The sequence below is a fragment of the Electrophorus electricus genome, chromosome 4 (genome assembly GCF_013358815.1).
Source record: "Electrophorus electricus isolate fEleEle1 chromosome 4, fEleEle1.pri, whole genome shotgun sequence".
Classification (NCBI taxonomy): domain Eukaryota; kingdom Metazoa; phylum Chordata; class Actinopteri; order Gymnotiformes; family Gymnotidae; genus Electrophorus; species Electrophorus electricus.
This window is the reverse complement of record NC_049538.1, coordinates 14,368,730-14,394,391: the sequence shown is the minus strand read 5'-3', so window position 1 is coordinate 14,394,391 and position 25,662 is coordinate 14,368,730. Positions and strand designations below refer to the sequence as shown.

Here is a 25,662-nt window from a genome sequence, read left to right as displayed (position 1 = left end):
GGTCTAGATAAGGAGTTGTCAGCTTTCAAGTACCTCCAAGATCTCCTCACGAAGCTGTCTGAGGTAAAGGCCAAAGCTGGTGTCTTTGTTGGACCACAGATAACGAAGATCCTGGAGTGCATCAAATTCCCCAAGAAGCTGAATAGGACAGAGAAAGCAGCTTGGAATAGTGTTGTTGTAGTGGTTTGCAGCTTCCTAAGCAATCAAAAGGATGAAAACTATGCAGAGCTGGTTCAGACTCTGATTAAGAACTATGGAATAATGGGCTGCAGGGTGTCCGTTAAAGTCCATATACTTAATGCAAATCTTGATAAATTCAAGGAGAACATGGGAGCTCACTCAGAAGAGCAAGGCGAGCAATTCTACCAGGATATACTGGACTTTGAACGCAGGACAATATGATGAGGACAGTATGACGAGAACATGATGGGACACTGTGCTCGGTGACTGGATTGTGAACGAGATTGGCATAAATCTCGAAAAGCTACTCACGTCTAAACAATTTTGCAATGCATGTTATTCTTTGTATGACTGGGGAACAGGCAAATTCTAAAACACGCAACTTCCATTGTCCTGGTCACAGAAATAAAGTTAGTGATTAATTAATGGCTATTTTTGTTTACGTTTTACACATAAACAATTGGAATATAACACAAAGAAGCCGGGAACAAAAACTGTTGCGTAGTGTTATTGGTATAGGCTTATTATTTAAACACGAGAATACAGCAGTTAACTTATTAAAAATTCTCTCTTCTGTCTCCGGATGTCGGTAACCGAGCAGTTATTTCGAAGACTGACTGTTAAACACCGTGTTTTGAGAATGTGGATGCCTTTGTGCTTCATTTCTACGGAGCAGAGCTGATTAGACTGCTGCGCTTGTGTGTCAGGTGACTGGCGGTGGGACGGTTTAAAGATGACTGGAAGCCATCTTGGCCGTTCGGTATAGACCCCCTAAAATAACACATAACTCTTCACGTAGCTCTTCAGAAATCATATATAGTGGAGTGTTAAATTCAGCAATATCTGGTAAGCATAGTGAAGTCAATCTACTTTTAAAAGATAGCTATTCTTTGTTGAGAAAGGACTCGGGAGTGATTTAGACGTTTTTATTCGAACATTTCGTGTTTCGCCAGATTGTTGCTGCCTTGTATCTGCGGTCCTTTTTTGGCTTGATTACTGTAGCTAGCAGGAAAGCAAACATGCTCGTCCACGTAGTTAGCTAGCCTGAATCAGTATACATTTCAGTCGCTTTGTGCGTAAGTTGCTTCTGACCTTAAATTTAAAAATCTAGCTAACTGTCATGTTCTCTTTTTTCATACGGTCAATTTGAAATGGTGTGTAATCGTCTTTGTTTTCGCAAACGTGGACAATCAAAGCTTAGTTGGTGTTGGCTAATCAGGCCTGTAAACGCCTTCAGCGATATCCTAGCTAACGGTCGCGATTGCTGTTTAATGTTTTAGCATTAGCGTAGCTAGCTAACTCTAACTGAATACCTGCAAGCGATTTTTAGCTTTGACAATAACTGCGTCGTAATACGTGGCAACCTCTGCCACCTTTGAAAACGACTTTGGACCTATTATAAGAACATCGAGCCAGTCGTCGAAAAGAACAATAAAGGTCTCCCTGTTTGGATAGTTTAGCCAGCTTGGGTTTGCTGACGGAACTTGAGTTATTGTTTGGTCGCTAGCTAGCTAGCTGGCTAGCTCGTGTTTGAGTGCCTAGCTAGGTAGCCATATATTTACCAGCTAGCCATCGGTGTTTTGTTAAATTAATGGTAGTTAACAAAGCTAGCTAATTCGTGACGGTGCGAAATAAAAACTCTCACTTAAATAAATCGGTAAGGTTGGATATTGCTGTTTTATAAGCCCACGAAATATGTAGGGAACTCTCCTCGTTTTCTTGTAAACGGCCCCAAAACCAAACGCGTCCCACAAAACTTTGTAAAGCTAGTTAGCTAGCTTTAGCTTGCTGGTGTTCTAGCTAACGTCAGTCATTTCCCCTAGCTCACGACTGTGTCTAGTTGAGTGTTAAAATAAGGTGTTGTAAACCAGCTAGATACATATTTCTGGTTTGTATCAGGTCACTGTTGGTTTCTTTTTTAAACACGCTTACACCAACTAGCTTGGTTTGTTTATACAGCGGTGTTCGTTTGTTAGCCAGTCATGCTATGTTGGCTAGCCTGTTCTCGGGCCTGTCTGTTATGGCGCTGCTGCCATATGTATTTGCGCCGCATAACGACTTGTGAGCTAGGAAATCTAAGCATGGTATTGATTCGGCGGTAGGAATAAAGAACCCACTTCCAATTTCACGTAAATAAAAGTGAAATGGCTTTCGCATTCAAGACTTTTCTGACAACAAAATCTTACGTTGCTTGCTTTTTTCTGCTAGAGAATTTGCATCTTTTATGCTAGGTTGAGAATTGAGTTTAGGAACCAGATCTATAGCTGGCTACTCTTGTTCGCGGCTTCGGTTTTCTCTTGTAGATTGGGGACTATGAAGGCTTTTTGGGGGCGTTTGCGTTTTAATAGGCCACTTGACCAAAATAACAGTTGCTGTAATTGGATTATGACAAGGATGAACGTTCAATTGTTTCGAGTTTCTCTTTCGTTTAAGATTGAACGTGTAATGCTGCTGTGCCGCTCATTGACATGTGGTGTAGTTCTGTTGGTTGTTGGGAACATTTAAATGCATGTACTCGTCTGTATTTTAAATAAAGTACATTTGGGTGTTCTGTAAGTGAGGATGAGTTTTCAGTGATGAAAGCTGTTGGATTTGCTACATCTGAACTCCACTGCAGTCCAGTCAGATTATCTTCCAGTTTAGAGAAAAACCAGTGTTGTCTCTTATGGTCTCAGAACAATGATGCAGAAACACATTTAAACAACCCGTTCTGTGTAAATATGTTGAGCAGAATATTTTTATTTACTTTCACTTTGCCTTTGAAGATGGCTTGAAGAAAACACCTGTTTTAGAGTGTTGCAATAACAAATGTATCTACATTAAAGCACAAGTTTGTGACTGTCATAGTTTGATATAGCTGTCGTCTTAACCTTGAGCACTGCGTCTTCAATTTTGTGGTCTTGTATCTTTTCACTGAAATGTAACATTATTTTTTTGCCTTAGGTTGAAAAGTCTTCAAAGCATCAGCATTGGAAAACTTAGTAGAGAGACTGAGGAGTGGAAACGAAAACAAAACTCAAATGTTTAACCGTCTGGCTGGTTAGCCTGTCTACGGTTTGTGAAACTATACTTTTGTGAAGGTGGAATTGTTTGTCTTGGAGGAATAGTTCCACTTACTTTCCTGCTTGCAGAATCTGTGACTAATTGCCTGAGTGACATTTGCATTGAAATGTTCCACAAAAGACTGATAAATTGAGGAACAACAATTGTGAAAAGTAATTGCTCGAACTTTTGTGGCTTTTGACTCCCCCCCCCCCCCCCCAAAAAAAAAAACCTTGTGGTAAGAACATCTTAAATTGTTGGACAAAGGGGTATTTCTCCCAGTGCGTTGCATTCGTTTCTTGGACGAAAGGCTTGAACTGACGGACATGAGTACAGCCAGGACAGAGAACCCGGTGATTCTGGGATTGTCAAACCAGAATGGCCAGATGAGAGGGTCTGTAAAGCCACCAGGGGGGCCGGGTGGGGGAGGAGGCGGAGCTCCCACAACACAGCCCACCCAGATCAAAGCTCCAAGCACAATCAACAATGGCAACTCTCAGCCTGTGTCTACAGCGAACACCGTCATCAAGTGAGTACCCTGGCTTGAAGGGCATCATGTGTGATGCCAGCTGCATAATCAACTTCAACTTTGCCAGTGGAGTCAAACGTGGTAGAATAGTAGCGCAGTGTGTGGTCTATTCATTTTTCTGTTTGTGCTCAATTGGGCTTTTTTGTATTTGGTATTTGCACATGTATCCAATGTGCCCAGTTAGTGTTATAAAATTATTTTGTGTGTTATCAGACCTGGGGATGACTGGAAGAAGAACTTGAAGCTTCCTCCAAAGGATATGCGTATGAAAACCTCTGTAAGTTTGCTTATATCAGACAAGGAAATTTTAGATTGATCGATCTTCCCGACGTTTGCTGATGTGTTCTGTTAAAAACTGTAGGACGTGACTGCTACCAAAGGGAATGAATTTGAAGATTACTGTCTGAAGCGGGAGTTGCTGATGGGCATCTTTGAGATGGGCTGGGAGAAACCGTCACCTATCCAGGTGTGTATCAGCAGGGACCATTGGTCACTACGTTTTGTTGTTGCAATGACCAGCATTGAAGTGATTTTGTTTGTTTGTTTTTGTTTTTCAAAACTTAAAGCTAGCTGAGAAACTTCTATTTATGTGTTCATTTGTTGGATCATGAAAGGTAAAAATTTGCACAACAGGGACTGAATAGTTTGGTTTAAAAGCAAGATTACAAATTGGCTTGTTCGTCAAGGATAACACAAGGACAAACTTCCATTGTGGTCCATGATGTATAGCAGTACAAGTCTTAGGAATAAATGTCCCCTGTTTATCTTCACTGACTGTTCAGTTTGGCTTATATGTATGTTTGTGTGGGGGCATCTGTAGCTGTGGTCAGGGCCATCTGTTCCTAAGTGCTTTTGGCCCTCCTCCCTGCAGGAGGAGAGCATTCCCATTGCTTTGTCTGGGAGGGACATTCTAGCCCGGGCCAAGAATGGCACAGGAAAGAGTGGCGCCTACCTCATTCCCTTACTTGAACGCATTGACCTGAAGAAAGACTGTATTCAAGGTGAGGAGGGGTGGGGGGCATGCCCACTGCCTCAGGGCTTTGGATTCAGCCTGTGGCTGGTCTGAGTTCAGTTTCTCTTTATTAAAATGCATGCAGAGCGAATGCTGAGTGCTTGAAATGTTGATGTTTAAATTTGAACATGGTTGTTGTGGCTTTTTCAGCATTGGTCATTGTGCCCACCAGAGAACTGGCTCTGCAGGTGAGCCAGATCTGCATCCAGGTGAGCAAACACATGGGTGGGGTCAAGGTCATGGCAACCACAGGTGGAACCAACCTCCGTGACGACATCATGAGGCTTGATGAGACGGGTATGGCTCTGAAATAGAGGGTCACTTGTGTGAGATTTTCGGTAGGGGTTCTGCAACATTTTTTCTGAAAGAGTTCTTTCCTCTGCAGTGCACGTTGTTATTGCTACTCCTGGAAGAATTTTGGATCTCATCAAAAAAGGGGTGGCCAAAGTTGGCCAGGTGCAGATGATTGTACTGGATGAGGTGAGCCGTGGTTGAAGTCAGCTTGTTCTAGTGATCTTTTTCATTTGCGCTGATGCTATTAACAGTGTGTCCCTTGCCCTTCCTCCCCATGTCCTGCTGGGCCGAGTAGGCCGATAAGCTCCTGTCCCAGGACTTTGTGCAGATGATGGAGGAGATTCTGAGCTTCTTGCCCAAACAAAGGCAAATTCTGCTGTACTCTGCCACCTTCCCTCTCAGTGTACAGAAGTTCATGGTAAGTACATGTCAAAGCAAGTCACTGGGCTAGACTGGGATTCAGAACTCTATCTAATCTGCAGAGCAGACGGAGTGATCATGTTTACAGGTGTAGGGGTGGGACTACCGCCGCATTTAAAAGCGGATAAACATGTGAAACTGTGACCATGCCAAGATCTGTAGATTGTGGTCCTAATTGTTGTGTTCACGTATTGTAGCGCTGATCTGGCTGTTTGTCCTTTTGCACTCTACAGAACTCCCATCTGCAGAAGCCTTACGAGATAAACCTTATGGAGGAGCTCACGCTGAAGGGCGTGACCCAGTATTATGCGTATGTGACTGAAAGGCAGAAAGTCCATTGCCTTAACACACTCTTTTCTAGGGTAAGCAAACGGCACTGCTTTGCAAATGAAGCTCATGGAGGGGATTTTGAGGGGCTTAATTTAATTCTAATAAAATATATTTTTATTTATTTATTTATTTTTAGCTCCAGATCAATCAGTCTATAATCTTTTGCAACTCATCCCAGCGAGTGGAGCTACTGGCAAAGAAGATCTCGCAGCTTGGCTATTCCTGTTTTTACATTCATGCCAAGATGAGACAGGTGGGTGTAGCTGCCTTTTTGTTCTTTGACCTGCTTTGGCGCAAGCATTTCCAATCTGGGGAAATATTTTTAGAGCAACATTTTTGTGTAATCGAGAGAATGCAAAAAAACATTTTGTCAACAAAAATTGTGAATTGGATATGTGGCTTTTTTTTTTCCCTGCTCCATTTTCTCTCGTAGGAGCACAGGAACCGTGTGTTTCACGATTTCAGAAATGGGTTGTGCCGAAATCTCGTTTGCACCGGTATGCAAATGGACCATCAGGTTCTTTTACTTTCAGACCATCTGAGGCTTGTATGCTTTTGAGTTTCAGCATAATGAATTGCAGCATAGCATTTAAGATGCATGTTTTCTTTAGATCTCTTCACAAGAGGAATTGACATTCAAGCTGTGAATGTCGTGATCAACTTTGATTTCCCCAAACTTGGGGAGACGTACCTCCATCGTATTGGCAGATCTGGTAAGAAAATATTTACTTATTGCAGTTATTTCAGTATGACCCTTTTAATTGATTGAGTGGTTCAGCACGGCTGCTGCATGTCCGAGAGGCAGGGGTGCCACACGCTGCTCACTTCCCAGGATTCTCTCTGCTTCAGGTCGCTTCGGGCACTTGGGTCTGGCCATCAACCTCATCACCTATGATGACCGCTTCAACCTGAAGGGCATTGAAGAGCAGTTGGGCACTGAGATCAAGCCCATCCCCAGCAGCATTGATAAGAGCCTGTATGTGGCAGAGTACCACAGTGAGAGCAGCGAGGAGGTCAAACAGTGAGTGTGAGGTGAGGTTCGCCAGCCTCCTCTGTGCCTGGCATGTCTGTCCCCCTCTTCCAGAGTTGCGTATACTTCAAGTGTGACTTCAGGTACACCTAACTCCTTTCTTTTTGTATTTGCAGATCACCAGTCGTACGTCCCTCTCCCCACACGCCTGCCCCCCCCCCCCCTCCAAGATCCCCCTCACAGTGACTTGGGGGCTTTTTTTTTTTTTTTTTTGGATACCCCCCCCCCCCCCTTTGTTTTGTTTTGTCTGATTCTCTTCCATCTGTCTTCCTGTGTTGTGGACCCCCCCCCCCCCCATTTCCCTTTTTTGTGCCACCATAAGGAATTTGATTGAAACGAGCCAATAACGGGACGGAATCACCGTGGCCCTTCTAAAGGACTGCTGCACTGCTTCATGCTCGGAAGATTCTAAAGCACCTGTGGGAAAAGGGTGGGACAGGAGCCGTAGGAGTCGATTTGTCCACGTACCCAACAAGCAAAGGCACTACCACCTGTTGCCTGCCCGCACGGCGTCTGCCTTCACACTTCACCCTTCTCCATCCCATCTCCCCGCCACTGCTCAGCGGGTCATGGTTTCAGTTATTTGTATCAAGTGCCTTAACAAGCAGTCGAACTTGTTCAAAAGTAATAATGTTTTCTTGGGTATTGTCCTGCTCATCTTTTGCGCCTGGTTTTGATTTTTAGGTTTTTTAGTTGGGTCCCCCCCCCCCCCCAAGGATTCATTCCCAACTCTGCCTCCCTTTGGATTGGTTTAGAAATCGACCAAGCACGTCTTGTAGTGGGAGAGTGAAGGGTCTGTGTGTGCTCTCCAGTACATGTAACTGGGGAGTCCAAAAATCTCCGCAGCCTTTCCTCTTGAAGTTGATATCGACTATGATCTTGGTAATGAAAGCAGGGATTTAACATTTTCCTGTTCTTTCATAAGTCCCTAAAAAGCCTTCAGTGGCTTTGTTCATATGTTGTCATGGATTGTGAGCTTCTAGAGACCCAAACTCTCTCCCTCTGTCTTCAGTGCTTCAACACTACGAGAGGTCAGAGACTCACGCCAGCCTTCTTATTAGGCCATGGTGATTCCCCACTCAGATGAACATGGAATAACAGAACCCCCACCCCTCTTTTTTTTTTTTTTTTTTCTTCCCCCCCCCCCCTTGCCCTTCCTTGATTCTGTGTGGTGTCTTGTTCCTGTTAGGTGGCTATTCTTTGTCCTGTGCCATTGGAAGAAGTTTTGGCACACTGTACACTTTGTAAATACTTTAATTTCATTTTTAATGGGAAGTTTTAAAACAAGCTAAATGGGCTGGGTGGTTGTGAGATGTCCATGATGTGGTTCTGTCTGCACTGGAAACCCCTTCCCCCAGTCAACATATTGATAGTTAAAAATTGCGTTTATACTTGGAGGAATTTGGAGCTTTCGTTGCAAAAAAAGGTGTTTTGAATGTAAATAACAGTTGTGCACAGAAGGTAATTTTTCTTGTGCAGTAATGGGTTGTTTTTTTTTTTTTTTTGTTTGTTTTTTTGTTTTTTAATTTGGAGGGGAGGTGGGGTAGTTAAAATGGGGGGGGGGGTGTTCTTAAATTACCAGTGTTGATATGGGCACCACATCTTGGTCTGAGTAGTGCAACTACATGTGGAGGTTTGGAAGCATTCAGTAACCTAAAAAGGTGATGTGCTTTCCAGCCTTTGCTTGTTACACTGACTTACAAGGCACTCGGTAGGGTCCCTGGTCATCAGGGTGACTCCAACCAGAAGAAGTGAAATATTTGTATCACGTAGTAATGCTTCTTGCTGCAGTGCAGCTATAATTGGCAGTTTGGGCTGGGGGTGGGGTGGGGTGGGCACTCAACTTGTGAATGGTGTATGTAACTGTTACACTGATCTACGTTCACTGCCACTGGGACTGGTACATGATGCTTTAGGTGGAGGAAAAGAAAGTTACTCTTTGAGTAAAAGGTTTGCGTAGATCGCCATTCAGAAGAATGCAAAAAAAAAAATCCAGAAAGAATTGGTGTAAAATGTAGCGACGAAAGCGGTCTCATGGTGCATCATAAGTCGGCTGACTGTCTTCTTGAAGTCTACTTTCCACAAGATGCTGCAGAGACAAAAAAAAAAAATTATATCTATATGAACCTTTAGCAATGTTGGCTTGGGTAATGAGCTGAGTACTCCTAGCCACTAGGGGGCATGTGGGGGTGGGGTGGGTAATGGACAGATTTTCTGAGTATGGGAGGCCAAAAGGGGGCTGATAACCAAAATGCTTTTGATCCTGTCCTCTATGGCAGAAGTTCAACACCCTGTTTGAACACTAAGCGCACTGAAGGATGTAGGGGTAAACTGTGGGTTGACTTTTCTGGGGCTTGCTTGGGAGACTTTGGGCCCCCTTTTCTGCTTTATTACTCAAGCTTTGAAGGCCTTGGTTCATGTCATAGGGAGGGAAATGTGGGAGGGAATATTGGGTGTTTTCTGGTATTATAGTGGTATTCTCCATTTTCCCCATGTCTGTCAGCTCACGGCATTCAGTTGTAGCTGCATGACTTGGTCCCCAATAAGGACAGGCTTGGGTGAGACGTTTTGTTTTGTGGGTCAAGCTTGTCAACTGTGGAGTGTTGCAGCTGTGAGGTTCACTGGTGCACCTTCTTAAAAACATTGCCCTTCAGACCATGTAGAGGAACATTTAAATTTCATATGTCCACATTAAATGAGGATTGCTGTTCAGTGTTATGTGATCCTCAGAGGTGAAACTTGCAACACCCAGCAGAGACGACACTTGACTCGACTCTTATTCTCTCCCCTACAGTGGCCCCAATGTGTATATATACACACAAGTTTCCTATAAGTGTAATTGATGTTTTAAAACAAATTTTCAGGGAGGTTATTTAAAAGAATGGGGGACTTGTGTGGCTCTAGGGGAGGGAATAGGAGTCCAATCAGGCATTTTGGCAGCTGCCTTTATTTATTTATTTTTTTGTTTGCTACTCATTTACTATGGAGAGCACAGCCTGCCGTATGTGTGGGAATGCATTGTCATCTGTCAATCCTGAGTACAGTGGATTGGGCTGTGGTATTATTCTTTGGAGAATGAGCTGGAGAGCGTCTCACCATATGTATAATTGGGTTGTTCAGAAAGCACTTTCACTGAATGATCTCGAGCTCATTTTTTTTTTTTTTTCTTCCTCTCCATAGTATTGAGTGGGTGTGGGTAGGGAGGGCATCTGCTGCCTTGATGCATCTTTTCTTCTGCTCCAGGCAGTGGGTGGATTCATTCTACAGGGTTTTTGTGTTGGGCATCTTGGTGACTTGACTGGCCTTTTACGTCTGACTTCTCTCCCGAAGCACTTAATCTTCAGAAGAGTTGGATCATGTGTGCTAGGGCAGTGAGACACTAAAATGTGCAATGTTGTGACTCTCCAACACAAGGTGTTTGACTCCTGCCTGGTCTAGTGGTCTGTGGTTAGTTCCTGTCCCTAACCATAAAGAACACTAGGGAATAAGGAAAGATCCATCAGTGGGGTGGGGGGGTGGGGGGTTGAGTAATATAATTGGAAATTCATAAAAAGAGAATCAAATCTGAAGCCTAAAGTTGGAGTAACGGGGGAAGGGAAATATTGTAAAATCTGAGCCCTGTGTAAATTTTTTTTTTTCCTTTTTTTTTTTTTTTTTTTTTTTTTTTTTTTTTTTTTTTTTTTAAATATAAATTCAAAACTAATAAATGCCAGTGGGATGTTCCACTTATGACCACCAAATTTGACCCTTTTGTTTTTGAATTGGCTACTGTCAGTGATGCTTTACTGTGCCATTGAGTTCTAAAATTGTTTTGTTTTTTGTTTTTTAATAAAGCTCACTGGAATTCTCTCTGTGTTCTGGTGTCAATTGGGTGAGGGAAAGGATCCTTGGTCCTTGCTTTATAGGCCAGTGTTTTGTAAACTCTTCACATGCACAAGAAAAAGGGTAATGCTGTCAATAAGCCAGGTGGACCTTTTTTGCATCAATAGTGAACTGATACTGTTTCTATACATGTCCATTTGTTTTGTTTTTGTTTTAGAATGAGTGCTTCTCAGAAAAACTGAATACTTGGGTGCAGAAATGTACTTCTCAGCTCTCTCCAGAAATAGTTTGTGGTTGGCAGGATGGTGGTAGCAGGGCACCCTATCTAAAGCCAGGAGGAGCATGGTGCCTTGTTGAAGTAAATGCTTAACTCCTCCATAAAAATGACTTTTAAACTATTGCTCTGCTCCTACAACTACTGTGGTGATTTATAAAGCAGACTTGATGAACCCAGCTGCACTGGTGACCAGGGAAGTGTGCGTGCGTGCAGTGTTCCAGCCACTTTCCCCAACTTGCAGTCCTTGCTGTTTTCTGGCCACTCATGTCAAAAGTTGGAAGGCTACTGCTGCCTCCTGTGTGGAGTTTAATGCATGCTGTAGCTCAAGGGTCTGCATTCTTAAGTAATGACACCATAGCTGTCAGACATCATGTTTCTGGCTTTCAAAAAACTCCTGCAATAAACCCGGGTGGTTTTAGATGGCTAAAAGTGCCTTGGAGAAACCCCTGAGATCACTGGAGTAATCAGTTTCTTACAAAAGGCTTTCTTACGGGGCTTTCTATTACTTGTTGCCACAAATAAAATCTCTTTCTGTAGTTGCTTTGTTTTTGCATAATTGCAGAAGTAGCAGTTGTGTGTTTGGGACATCCATATTTTTCGATAATTGTTGCTTTACAATTGAGTAGTGCTGGTTTTAATCCTGGTAAAGTACAGATACTATAGTGAAAACCTTTACTGTGATTTAGGTTGATTTTTGCTCGTTATATGCAATCAGGTAATGTAAAGTTAACTTGTATTTCAGCGTAAAGGATATTGAATTAATATGTCTGTTCCATTAGACTATGAAATGCCCATGCATTTCAAAGTGCTATCCAAGATCCCTTTTAGTGTTAAGATTTTATGTGTTCTAGGAAGATTTTAAGGATTTATGCTTTTGGGAAAATGCTTTCTTTTTATTTCTCTGTGCATATTTTTCTTTTATTAGGTGAGAAAAGAGCCCATTTTGATGCTTAAAACCACTAAGCACTTCCTCCCTTATCATTTTTATTTAACCAAAGCAAATCAGAGTTGTGTACAGTAAATGATGAACAAAATGATTATATAAGTAAAGTGAAGACATAAACAAAATGAATGCTTTCAGGGATTTGTAATTCCTTCTCTGGATCCCAAAATGTAAATTTAGTCTACTGCGCAACCCTGTGTAGCAGAGCTGTCAAGAGATTCTAAAAAAAAAACCAAACGTCTGTCTGATTACTGCAGGACTATGAACTCCCAGGATTCACAGATCAGCGATAACAGGAACAGAAGAACCCAGCTTATCACAGGTTGCGTTTGAGTGACTGTCGGAGTAGTTGTGGTTTGATTTAACAAAATGCACCAGCTGTCTATAGGGATAATCCTGCTAATCTTGCCTCATGGAGAAGCTTACTCCCCACCTTGTGACAGGTGAGAGATCCCACTTCTCGCACGATGTGGCCATATCAGCTCGCTTGCCTGACTTGTACTATGGTTTGTTAATTAAGGCGCTAGCTCTGATGGCTAAACTGTGATGCGATCTAACCATAAACTTAACTTGAGTATAATGGTATAAGGGTGGTGACTCAATAGCTAGCCAATCCAGGCATATTTTTCACAGCTAAAAAGCCATCCTGCTCCTGGGCTGCATTTGTGCAATATCACATCTCATTGTAAAGTATAATATATGGAAGAATGACAAACTTGAACTGGGCTTGAAATTAATCAATTTTTTTGAAAATGAATGACAATGTTCAAATGTATCAAGCAAAGCAGGAAAATGAATATTATCTTAAATATATTTGGTCTATGTACATTGTTATTATTATTTTTAGCCTCTATTGTCTTTAGCTGGTATAATAATTTTGATTTCTATAGCGGGAGGCTTCCCGGTCCTCTTTGGCTGGGCTGTTTTTAAACAGATCACACCTGTTTGTTTGTTTTGTTTTTGTTTTTAATGAATAGCAACTGATGATGGAGTGTCTTCTACAACTGAGGTACTCAAATCCCAGTCTTCAAGGTCTGGGTCTAACAGGTTTTCCACCCACCCTTTATCCACAAGTGAGGTGTGATGCCAAAGTGGCCAACCAGTTACATGAATTTAATCAACTACAAGGGATTATGACATCCAAGACTGGATTTAGATTCAATTCCAGATTTGAATATCACTGCTCTACAGTGAATTAAGTAGAACAGGCTTTAAAATGATGATGCACAATAATGGAGATGGCGTTTGGAACTGTAGTGATCATCTAGTTTTCACCCTCCTTTACATATTTGACCGTTTCTGTTCCTACTACAGACTGCATAATTTCATGTGCCCGGCCATGTTGTCTAAATAAACTGTTAGAGAATATTCAACTTGCAGCGTGAAAGTGGTTTCAGAGACGAGCCTCGCATTTCGAAATGATCACACACAGAACTCCAGATGGTCTTTTCTTTAATACTGAACTTTGGAGCCATGACAAAGCCGATCGGATTCTGAGTGAATGAGCTTTGAACCCTCTCCAAAGAGGAAGTGTTGAGAGCAAGCCAAAGATCGTTATGATCACACTCTTAGACACGGCGTGGGTGCACACACAAACGGCCCTGCTTCCACCTTTAACCCACCTGCTGCGTGTGTGCATGTGTGTGTGCGCTCCCATGTCTCCTAGCAAGATCTACTGCACTGGAGAGCTCTTAAGGCAGGTGCAGACAGCTAAACTGTTTGATGACAACAAATCCTTTGTGGATATGAAATTGGCAGCAAATCCCGGTGAGAGAGCCCTGCTGGGTTGGCTTTGGTCTTCTGCTCTTTGAGTGTTCTGTTGCCCTGGGTCCTGGTTGTTCACTCGCTGCCTGCCTGCTGCTCTTCCCTCAACCTCTCCTGCAGAGGTCGTGATGGAGGCCTTCTCCAATCTATCGCAGAGGTTCCCCAATGGGACAGCTCCTCCGTCCGAGCTATGGCTGTTTGTGAACGCTTACTTCGTGGACGACGGGAAGCAGTTTGAGCCGTGGACTCCACCGGACTGGCACGAGAGGTAAGGTGCCATCCGTTTGAAGTGAACCCAAGGTGAACTTCAGAACGTCAGAGAGGAAGACCGTGGTGGGTTTTATTTTTCGGGCAGGCCCGTGTTTCTCTCCAAGGTTTCTGACTCTAAGTTACGCGGCTGGGCTGAGGAGTTGCACGGATTGTGGAAGTCACTGGGTCGGAAGGTGGGTTTTGCTGCGATACGTAGGTTATCAGTTTGATCAGATATTTTATTCATCTGTAAATTTCAGACATTGTTCTCTCTGTTTATTCCCAGATCAGTAATGATGTCAGAGACAACCCTCAGCTATATTCAATGATCTACTCCCCAAATCCAGTCATCATACCAGGGGGGCGTTTCACAGAGTTTTACTACTGGTGAGGGTCAACGCGTCTTATATAGACACACACACGCATACACTGAATCCATTATTTTTCCTGTTGTTCATTGTACAGGGACTCATACTGGGTGTTAAACGGCCTCCTCCTGTCTGAGATGACCGACACAGCCCGGGGAATGATCCAGAACTTTCTCCACATGGTGGACAGGTGGGCTTAGCACAGCTTCTCCTGTGAGCTGCCTTTAGCCACATACATGGAACCAGATAAACACCGGTTACACTTGCAGTCTAAGCATGGCCATCAATCTGTTATGCCAAGCCTATGAAATGTTTACCATTTATAACTGTTTTTGTTTGTCTGTTTTCCTTCTATCCACTTAGGTATGGATTTGTACCAAACGGAGGTCGTATTTACTATGAGCGTCGCAGCCAGCCACCTTTCCTGTCTCTGATGGTGGAGAGCTTCTATGAGGCCACTGGAGATGTGGAATTTCTCAGGTGCTGGTCGTCCTGCTGTTAAATGCCTCTACAGTTGATTCCCTGGTGGGGCCCTGCTGCAGCTCTGCATACTATGAGGTGTTGCTCGTGTTTGCAGGCAGGCTTTGCCCACCCTGGTGAAGGAGTACATGTTTTGGATGGAGAATCGCTCCACTGCTGTGGAAGTGAATGGGACGAGTTGTGTGTTGAATCGCTACAGCGTGCAGGTTGGCCAGCCCAGGTAAGAGCCCGCCCTTAGAGGAGGCCACTCACGTGCAGGTTGGCCAGCCCAGGTAAGAGCCCACCCTTAGAGGAGACCACTCAAGTGCAGATTGGCCAGCCCAGGTAAGAGCCCGCCCCTAGAGGAGGCCACTTACGTGCAGGTTGGACAGCCCAGGTAAGAGCCCGCCCCTAGAGGAGGCCACTCACGTGCAGGTTGGCCAGCCCAGGTAAGAGCCCGCCCTTAGAGGAGACCACTCACGTGCAGGTTGGCCAGCCCAGGTAAGAGCCCGCCCCTAGAGGAGGCCACTCATGTGCAGGTTGGCCAGCCCAGGTAAGAGCCCGCCCCTAGAGGAGACCACTCACGTGCAGGTGACCCATGGAGCAGCCAGTACCCTCCTTTCTTTCTTGGCAGGCCAGAGGCTTATAGACAAGATGCAGAGCTGGCCGAGGGCTTACCTGCAGGTACCACACAGCAGACACGTATTGCATATGCACTCCTTTGCTACTGTAAGAGAAGGGCTGAAAACAGACAACGGAATGCTCATAAACTGGACCTGCTTTTTGAATTCTTTTTTTTTTAATTTTCTTTTAAATACTTTGGATTAGTTATGTAGTAGTTATGTTTAGAATGACTTGAGGTGTGAATGTGTGTGTGTGTGTGTGTGTGTGTGTGTGTGTGTGTGTGTGTGTATGGCTCTCTCTCTCTCTCTCTCTCTCAGAGGCCCAAGAGAAATTGTGGGCAGAGTTAAAGTCAGCCGCGGAATCCGGCTGGGACTTCTCCTCACGCTGGTACACTGACACCTCACACGGGGGGCCTGGCTCACTCCAGGACACCAGCGTGAGCTCAGTCCTGCCCGTAGACCTCAATGCTCTCCTGTGCCGCTGCGAGCATCTGCTAGCCTCCTTCCACAGGACCGTGGGTGAGCGGTGGCCGTTTGCTCCCTTAACTCGAACCTGCTCACGAACAGGTGTCAGCTTTCTACTTATCTGATTCCAGGGGTAACTAGCGGATAAGCGTTTCCCACTGGGGGTGAGGGGCTGGAGGTCAGGGGGCTGTTCGGATGCGTGGCTGGGTGGTCTTCATCCGCCCTCACCCTCTTGCCTGTCCGCAGGGGCTGAGGAGGGGGTGGCGCAAGCCTTCGAGCAGGCCGCCTCCACCAGGATGGAGGCCATGGAGAGTGTGCTGTGGGACGTGGAGAAGGGAGCCTGGTTTGATTACAACCTTCAGAGTGGGGTCAGGAACTACGCCTTCTACCCCACGAACCTGAGCCCGCTGTGGGCACGCTGCTACTCTCAGCCTGCCATGGGGCTGAAGGCCCTGCACTATCTCAGAGTGAGTGGCCAAGCTGCTGTGGCAACAACAATTTTTGTGTGTGTGTGTGTGTGTGTGTGTGTCCATTTTGGTACCTTACTAAGGTTGTAAGTTTGTTTTTTTTCATCATGTTTATAATGATCAAAACTATAACAATTTTGAAATAATATTGTTCAAACAATGTGGTATTTCTCACAAGTGTCACTAAAAATTGTAAACTTTTACTGCAATTAACATGTACTGGATATTTACTACTATTCTGGAGCCTGAGGAAAGGATGCAGCCATACATTCTTTTAATATACACATACATGTTTCAGATGGCAAATTGCAGATGGTACCTGCATGGATGTTGGCGCTGTGTCTGTGTGTTAAATAACCTATGTTATGGCTGAGGATATAGGCTATACTGGCTCTAACTGTTCAGTCCAAACACGCAGGCAGTAGTGGCCAATCAAAGAGGCGGAAAAGCTGCATGGAAAGTCGCCATTAATGAACTGTAAACTATAAGTATTATTAAAATGAGCACCTTTGCATTGTAGTGAGAACAAGCGCACCCAGGATCTGAAAAGTACCTATTACTTTAATGGGTCTAAACTCTCCCCTATCAGCTGTTGGAAGTGCAAGACAGGTGAGATATAAACTGTGGAATGTATGCCCTCAATGTACAACCCAACCCCAACCTTCCTCAGAAACGTCACCACTTAACTGTACCGCGGGAGAGTGCAGTACACATCACTGACCAGCAGATGTCTCACTTTACACACTATCAGCATGATGCCTTCAGTGATGCGTTTATCTCTCTCTCTCTCTCTCTCTCTCTCTCTCTCTCTCTCTGCATGTGTAGGGGAGTGGAGGTCTGGACTACCCTAATGGCGTGCCTACCTCCCTGAGAGAGAGCACTCAGCAGTGGGACCTGCCCAATGCCTGGCCCCCACTCCAGCACATGCTTATAGAAGGTACATGGCCAAAAAAAATCCATTCAATAAATCAAAGCTTAATAGGACTTGTGCATCTTATACGTCTGTTTATTTAAGGGTTAGCATTTCAAAGGTGTGATTATCACTCAGTGAATAGTGTGCTGATGCATCTGTATATTTAAGGGTTAACTTTTTTAAGGCGTGATTAGTGTCACTCAGCGATTAGTGTACTTGTTGTTAAGTCTCATGTTCATTTGCTCGTGTGCGGTTGTGCTTTCTTGGGTCACTGTGTCGTGCGTCTCGCTGTGCGTGCTGCTGTTGTTGTTGTGTGTTGCTCTGTGCGCTCGCGCTGTGTGTCCCAGGCCTGGCTCAGCTGGACTCTGCAGACAGTCAAGAGCTGGCATTTGCTTTGGCACAGCGCTGGATTCACACAAACTGGCTGGCGTATGCCAAATACCGGGCCATGTTTGAGAAGGTGCACTTCCTCTGTCTCCCTCACTTATCACTCTGATGTACAATCTTTCTTTTCTGTCTTCTTTAGAAGGTGGATTTGTGCTGCATTGTTGAACCAGTGATATGTTTAGAGCACTGCTGGAGGAAATGCTAGTGTAGTCAGTCTCTCTCTCGCTCGCTCCTCCCACTCCTCCCCATTTTTCTCTTTCTGTCTGTCTCTTTCTCTCTCTGGTTCTTTGTCTCTATCTCTGTTGCAGTATGATGTCAGTGGAGATGGTAAACCTGGTGGAGGCGGTGAATACGAGGTCCAGGTACAGATGTTGTAAACATATTTATATATATGCTAATTCATATTTCTCCTCTCCATCCCAATCAAGACTCTAGGGATGCATCCATTTAGTCTCGTGAGGAGTTTAATTAGGTTTGTTTTTCCACGCAATGAAATGGCTCCAGAGATGCTGTATCTCATTTACTTACCAGGCTGATTCAGACATTAACCAGAAAATTCATTTTAATCTACATTGAATTGCAAATTAACAGAGTTATAAATGAAAGGCATGTTTCCAGTGATCATATCAGACAACAAAACATTTGTTGATGCTTTATATACATTTCTAGCAATAGCTGCAGTTGAATATATGACGTACGGTTCCAGCTAACTCTAGTTTTTCGCTTGACATTACAGTTGGGGTTTGGCTGGACCAATGGAGTTGCTTTACAGCTGCTGGACCAGTATGGTGATAGGCTGAGCTCTGGGGGCATGACTTAGTGTCTGGCCTTCTGATTGGATTCATTTACCCTATTCTAAATTTGCTGTTATAAAACGGTGACCTGTGACCGCTTGTGTTTACTCGTGTCTTTTATTGAGTATGTTTTCTAATTTTAACTCTTAGTGAAGTAAAAAGATGAAAACCACTACTTACGTTGACATAATCATATTAAAGCAGCCACACTGTTATGGTCAGTAATTGCAATGCCTCCATTCAAATGGGACCAGAAGATTATCTTTTTAAGCAATACTGAAACACACATGTTAATTCAAATAATCCAGTTATGTGAGGTTACAGTGGATCACGGCTCGTCTGTGAGTCAACCCTTTCAAATAAACTTTGCAGGAGTGAGTTTACATGAGCTATGTGGAAGTCTCTGCCATTACTTTTAAACACATTAGAACAACCTGAGATTCTTGTTGAAGGTGAGAGAGAAAGGAGCTCAGGAAGAGAACGATTCTTCCGTGAAGCTGAGAGGTGGCGGCCCGGGTAACTTTACTGATTTAACGCTTGTCTCCCCCCTACCCATCATCGTACACATGCAGTTGTCATGGTGATATGTGTGGGATGCCATGACATTTGATGGACCTGGCGGTGTCATTTTCCCCATCCTGCATTCTGTGTTATGTTATATACAGAGGTGGGAACAGACCATTAAGTTGCTAGTGATAAGTAAGTCCCAGGTCAAGTCCCAGGTCAAGTCCCAGGTCACGTCCCAGGTCACGTCCCAGGTCACGTCCCAGGTCACGTCCCAGGTCAAGTCCCAGGTCAAGTCCCAGGTCAAGTCCCAGGTCAAGTCCCAGGTCAAGTCCCAGGTCAAGTCCCAGGTCACGTCCCAGGTCACGTCCCAGGTCACGTCCCAGGTCACGTCCCAGGTCACGTCCCAGGTCAAGTCCCAGGTCAAGTCCCCAGATTTGATGCCATTTCAAACGTTAACACCAACACCGTAGTTGGTGTAGTTTTGGTAGGTACTAACTCCTGCATAGCAGGAACATCCCACTTGAGTCGTTACGTGGGCTGCACTAACCACTTTGTGCCACTGCAGGTTAAGTTAATTTAAATACTCCTCCTTTGAACCCATATAAAAGATTCAGTGGACTTTTAACAACACAGAAAGCAAGCCTATGATTGCAATTGGCCCTCTGTGTCAGTTGTGTATCTGTCCCACCTCCTTCACTTTTAACTGCTTGTAAATGTTTACCTCCCTTCTCACACACACACACACACACACACACACACACACACACACACACACACACACACATGTACATCTGGTGGTGTCTGCTGTGTTGATTTCGCAGGTTGTCGGAGGTCCCCCACCCACTGACAGCCTCATACAGCAGCAGTTCATCTGTGATGTCACACGTTATGCTGAGTGTTTAATGCAAATGTTAGACAAGACCCATGAAAACTAATGTGTGTGTGAGATAGAGAGGGTGAATAAGAGAGAGTGGGTGCGAGAGAGACAGTAAGCCAGAAAGGGTGTGAGAGAGAGGGTGCATGAGATGAGAGGAAAAGAAGATGAGAGACTATCAATGAGTGAAGGAGAGTGGCTGAAAGCATGGATTCTGAGCTTGGGGTCAATTTTGTCGGACCGGTATTAATGCAGCGGCTCAGGGGCGATGTGTTGCGTCCAGACGGGCTACGGAAGGGCAGACTCCAGGGGCAGTGTGCTACGTCCAGACGGGGTAAGGAAGAATGGACTCCAGAGGCAGTGTGCTACGTCCAGACGGGGAACGGAAGGACAGACTCCAAAGGCAGTGTGTTACGTCTCGGTATGAAGAGCTCAGACGACGTCCGCTGAGGTCTGGCTTCGCTTCACACCGTGCAAATTGTTGCTTCTCAGATGCCTGATTTTGCCTCCTACACAGTCTTGTAAATGGGGGAACTGAGCAGTCATTAATTTTAATGTGCAGCACTGAAAAATAACACTCACCTAGAGCACGAAGACTCAAAGAAAGCGCTCGTCTCTGCTGGGCCTCCTATTTGCTAGCATTTTCCCAGTGTTCTCCGGTGAATGGATCTTGTCTGGAGAACCTGGAAATGTTGTAACATCTTATGAGTTCAAATGGGGATTTTAGAGGTCAGACAAGGTTAGCAGGTTTACACCTAAGTGCAGTTAAGGTGTTGTTTCTTTCCCTTTATTGATCTTTTGACAAGTTTGGCAACTCTGTCTGGCATCGTGAAAGTAGTCACCATCTACTCATTACAAGAATGGATGTACAAGGCCCATTAAAGTGCATCCTAAGGCGATATACTGAGTGTGTGTGGGTGTTTGAGTTTAAAGTCGGTCTGTCTCATATACTCATATGTTCATATACACTTTAAGTGTTTACGCTTGAATTCACTTTGGATGGGGTGGTTTGGATGACTGGAATGAAACACTCTGTGTTTGCCCTCTCATGTCTCTGTCTCACTCTTCTCATGCTCCTCCCTCTGCCCTGCCCACTCCCTGGCAGCTCCGCCCCCACACACCTCTAACCTCACTCAGGAGCAGAGAGGTAGGGGCTCAGGAGCCTCCTCTTAGACTCCAAGCTACCTGCACTGATGCACAACCATCCTGTATATATTCTTGTTTTAGCTTACACTGTAAATTATTTATGCATTGTCTACAATTAAGTACTGTTAAAACATATAGCAGCCTGTGTAGTACTGGCACACTAAACAATATCTTATTGTGTGGCTACTGGTGTATGGGAATTTGATTTTGCAAGATTTATATATCCTGATCCCTTGCTTGTTCATAAAGTTTCTTATTTTAAGATTATGGGCTTTCTAATAGCCATTGCCTGTAATTTTCCATGTTCTTCTCTGGAATGCTCACACAGATTTCAGTTGCTAGGGTGACGGCCCCAACCCCGTCATGTTTAGTAAACATTTTGGTCTGTCCTTGAATATCTCTGCATAAAAGTAGAACTCTCACTCTCACACCCCAACACCACCACCCTTCTCTAGATCTGTTAGAAAGAAATATCAAGGCTCTGTGTTCCTTACAAATAAATGTATGTTGTTCTGTAAAAAGCAGTTTTGTGTACTCCATTTAGAAAAAATACAGCACAGTATGAGATCCATGTAAACAAACATTTCAGTACACTGCTGTAAACATTAATTACACTACCTCTGCTGCAAGATAGTTTCTGTAAAGTCACCCTGGTGTGGAGGTCACTGCCAACTTAAGATGTGCTATTACGAGGCCCTGGTGTGTGTTATATGATCTCTGTAATGGAGGGTATGGATTAAACAACTTGCATTTTTGTACTGGTCAAAAGCTGCATTGATTTTACATAGTTCCATACATGGATCACTTTGTATTCATTACACTTGAAGAATTAGAGAGGAGATAATGGATCAAAACTGGATTCTAAAAACCGATTTTAATCTAGAGGCTCCTGTTGGATAAAACCGCATTGATTTTGGAAATTATTTGGTGCGCTATTTAATTGCCTTTCACCTGCTATTGTAGCTAGAGGAGCAATATTGCAAGTTTGTCATTTCATTCATCAGCTATTAGTTCAATTTGAAATATCAATATGTTTACCCTGGGAGGGATTCGAAGATGTGGGGTGGTGACTTTTCTCTGTTCCGTTGCTGAGACTTTAAGTGACGTGGAGGTGTCAGTCTTGTGAGTGGTTCTCTCTGTCCTCAGCTCCAGGGCAGCTATGCCTCCGCAGAGAGACGGACGCCCCTGTTCCGCACGCCTGTCCGGGCGACGCCCTCACACGACGCACAGACCACCGTTTCTGCCCTCTGCTTTGAAGCGCTCGGCTGGCCACGACTCTCCGACCCTCTCGAAGTGGTCGGTCCGGTCGGGGTCTGATTGGACCGAGTCCCCCTGCCGCCTCCATGCTAATACTCAAATTCCCCAGATCGCAGGATGCAGACAAACCTCTGCCCCCTCCACCTACCGCGATTGATGCCCCAGATGCACTTGCGCCTGCGGTTGTGCTGCTTTGTTCTGCTGCAGCCTGTCTGACTCTATGCGGTTCCCGAGGGCAGGCCTGGGTTCGCGGCCAGGCCGACGTCCTGCTGGGTGAAAAAATGCATCTCTGCAACACAGTACTGCTCCCAGCGTTCAGAACCATGCCAATTCTCTGCTGCTTGTCCGGGGTGTAGAATCCCTGCTGTAGGAAGGGAATGCGTGCGGCCTACGTCTGTCTGTATGGATGTGTACGGGCGAAGGAGACTGAGAAGTGAATAGGGTTGTACTAAGAATTTGTTAGGGTGAGTGAGTGAGTGGGTTTCGTGGGTGGGTGGGGCATGTATTGTGCTGCATTGAGCTACCTTGAGGGGACCTTGTTGGAAAAGAAAATAATGGCAAAAGATAATTTACTGAGGTCATAGGGATAGTTTTACATGGTTTCCCCTTTACCCCGATGGTCAGCCAAGAAATGTTTGGCGCTCAGGTTTTCCTTTATTTTTGTTGTGAAACTACATAGGTAGTGTAGCTAATTCGTAACAGAAGCTTGATATGACATACTGTTATGGATATGAAATGATCACCCAACAACTTGATGTGGTTTGGAAGGTATAAGCTTCCTTTGCATGTCTGCTCAGGAGAGTAGCAGCACACGCAGGCTATAACAGCACACGTGGTGGAAACACAGAGTGTAGCAGCACACGCAGGCTATAACAGCACACGTGGTGGAAACACAGAGTGTAGCAGCACACGCAGGCTATAACAGCACACGTGGTGGAAACACAGAGTGTAGCAGCACACGCAGGCTATAACAGCACACGTGGTGGAAACACAGAGTGTAGCAGCACACGCAGGCTATAACAGCACACGTGGTGGAAACACAGAGTGTAGCAGCACACGCAGGCTATAACAGCACACGTGGTGGAAACACAGAGTGTAGCAGCACACGCAGGCTATAACAGCACACATGGTGGAAACAGAGTGTAGCAGCACACGCACACAGTGGCTTTCAGGCCTCTGCACTGCCATTTTCTGTCTTCATGCAGTGCATACACAGTATGAAGCAAAAACATGACAAGAGAAGAGCATGTACCAGGTAACAATTAGAAAGCACATGACACTTTACACTAGCACTGTTTCATTTAACATTGTTTCACATACAATCTACAGTACACCATATATATATATATATATATATATATATATATATATATATATATATATATATATATATATATATGCATGTATGTAAATGGAAAAATGTATTCATAGTAGTATTAGAATATGATGCATATTTACATTTGAATATTGCACTGCAGTATTGCATTTAAAGCTTTTTCGACTTGCCACTGTCATTGCACTAGCAGAGGAGCAAGTCCTGTTACAGATGCAGTCTCTGTGTGGGTGGGTGGGTGGGTGGGTGAGTGTGTGAGAAACTGCAGAAGTGATTAAGCATGCACTATATAATTTGGAGGTAGGTGAAAGTATCAATATTTAGGTACTGTATTTCACACATTCTAGTACTTCACCAGTGGACATAGCCCACAAAGATGATACTATTTTGTGTGTATGTGTGTTGCTTATTGTGTATGTTGTATCTTTCTGAAGGTGTGTGTGTGTGTGTGTGTCGGTGTCTGTGTCTGTGTCTGTGTTTCTATTCTGAACCACTGGGGGGCAGCAGAGCCCCGTCAGTCTACTACAGCAGGAGCCTCCATCTCACATAGTGTGGCATGAATACATGCCAGAGGTAATGTGGGTACCCAGAGAGGCAGCTTTCATCTGAAGTGTGTGTGTGTGTGTGTGTATTTGGAGAGGTGGGGGGTTAGTGAATGTAATGGGGGTGGGGTGTGTGTGTGTGTGTGAACAGGTAGGGCTCAACTTTCTCAGTTTCTCTCTTTGGTGTAGTGGGCTGAACAAATCCAGGGGATTAAAGGATTCTGTTAATTTGTGTGCATGTGAGTGCACGCACGTGTTGGGGTGGTGAGGTGTGCGTGCGCGCGAGTGTGTGTGTGTGTGTGTGTGTATAAATAAAGTGTTGTGTTTGTATAGTGTGTTCTCTGGCTCTCCATGACCTTTGCCCTGCTCTAAAGGGTCATGTCTGTTTGCTGTGGTCACAGCAGTATTTAGCAACACACACACACACACACACACACACACACACACACACACACACACACACACACACACACACACACACACACACACACACACACACAGAGGCTGTGATTCTCTTGAAGATTCTCTTGCTCCGAATCCAACTAAAATTCAATTTTGTGTGACATACAAATCAATGAGCCCATATCAGCTTGCTTCTGGGTTGTTAATAGTACTAATACAATGCTTTTTAGGTTGCTGTGTTGCTATGAGACCGATTCTAGCTATGAAATAAACATGCTAATTGTCATTCACAAGCTGCCAGCCACACCCTGTTTTAATGGCACCGCAAAGAGAAGGAGCATATTGTTCATTGCAGAAATTAGTCTAAAGTTTCAACTGAACCTGCTGGTCTTTATTTGAATGGCATTTCTGCATTCAAACGAGCACAGCAGAACTGTTTAATTTCACTCCATTGTAGAGCGGAGCGGGCCGCTGTTGCAGCTCTCAAGCCAGCTGGCTCCGGGTTTTGTCTATTGGTTTGTTCTTTAATTCCCTGCAACAGCTCTGTTAATGCAGTGGTGTGTTTGAGCAAACACTGGCGGCAAAGGTGCGAGCTGCTAATTTTAAACCGCGTGTGTGTGTGTGTGTGAGTGCGTGTGTGTGTGTGTGTGTGTGTGTGTTTGTGAGTGAGTGTGTGTGAGTGTGAGTGCGTGTGCGTGTGTGTGTGTGTGAGTGTGTGAGTGTGAGTGTGTGTGTGAGAGTGTGTGTGTGTGTGTGTGTGTGGGTGTTCAAGTGTGTGTTTAAAATCTCTGAACTCAGGCATGGCGTGAAAGCAAAGCGCGGCTGAAGTGACAAGCTCACGTCTGTGTCCGCGACCTCGGTCAGACCCGTCACTCTGACACTTCTACGCAGTGTCACGCAGCACGTCACTCCAGCCAGAAAACAAGAGAAAGTGCGACCGGAGGAGAGAAGAGAGAAAGAACACAGGAAGCATGAACAGAGAGGAGAGAGAGAGAACGGAGTGAAAGCATGAACGGAGGAGAGGAAAAAAAGAGAACAGAGAGAAAGCTAAAGTCCCGTGCTTATCGCAGCTGCACATATGGCACGGCGGATGAGATGCGAGGAGGAGATGGAGGGATAAGCAGGGAGAGAGAGATTGGAGGGAGGGATGAGGAACGTCTCGATGGCACACGTCCGTAAAAACGGTGCAAAAACATTCCTTCCATCCCACAGTCCTCAATGGAGGGAAACGGT

At 44.7% G+C, this 25,662-nt stretch overlaps 2 protein-coding genes across 2 annotated transcripts; both read left to right on the top strand.

Moving 5' to 3' along the window:
- Positions 1-940: 940 nt before the first annotated feature.
- ddx6 (DEAD (Asp-Glu-Ala-Asp) box helicase 6) lies at positions 941-7,011 on the top strand. Its single transcript, XM_027021077.2, has 14 exons — positions 941-1,026; positions 3,124-3,751; positions 3,965-4,028; positions 4,113-4,217; positions 4,623-4,752; positions 4,914-5,060; positions 5,149-5,243; positions 5,353-5,475; positions 5,711-5,839; positions 5,944-6,060; positions 6,241-6,304; positions 6,419-6,520; positions 6,657-6,839; positions 6,954-7,011. Exons 2-13 carry the CDS (start codon positions 3,549-3,551, stop codon positions 6,830-6,832), a joined length of 1,455 nt encoding a protein of 484 aa, XP_026876878.1. The 5' UTR covers positions 941-1,026; positions 3,124-3,548; the 3' UTR covers positions 6,833-6,839; positions 6,954-7,011.
- Positions 7,012-13,435: 6,424 nt separating this feature from the next.
- treh (trehalase (brush-border membrane glycoprotein)) lies at positions 13,436-18,447 on the top strand. The gene is given in 15 exon segments (XM_035525430.1): positions 13,436-13,646; positions 13,764-13,911; positions 13,999-14,086; positions 14,179-14,279; positions 14,358-14,450; positions 14,624-14,740; positions 14,838-14,960; positions 15,354-15,403; positions 15,661-15,861; positions 16,054-16,274; positions 17,100-17,211; positions 17,535-17,647; positions 17,883-17,936; positions 18,311-18,386; positions 18,389-18,447. Coding segments are annotated over 15 exon segments (1,767 nt in total).
- Positions 18,448-25,662: the final 7,215 nt, after the last annotated feature.

Coding starts and splice junctions, on each gene's coding strand:
- ddx6 (XM_027021077.2), top strand. CDS start 3,549: ATGAGTACAGCCAGGACAGAGAACCCGGTGATTCTGGGATTGTCAAAC. Junction 4,218..4,622: donor AGAAACCGTCACCTATCCAG/GTGTGTATCAGC, acceptor TCCTCCCTGCAG/GAGGAGAGCATTCCCATTGC. Junction 5,840..5,943: donor TTAACACACTCTTTTCTAGG/GTAAGCAAACGG, acceptor ATTTATTTTTAG/CTCCAGATCAATCAGTCTAT.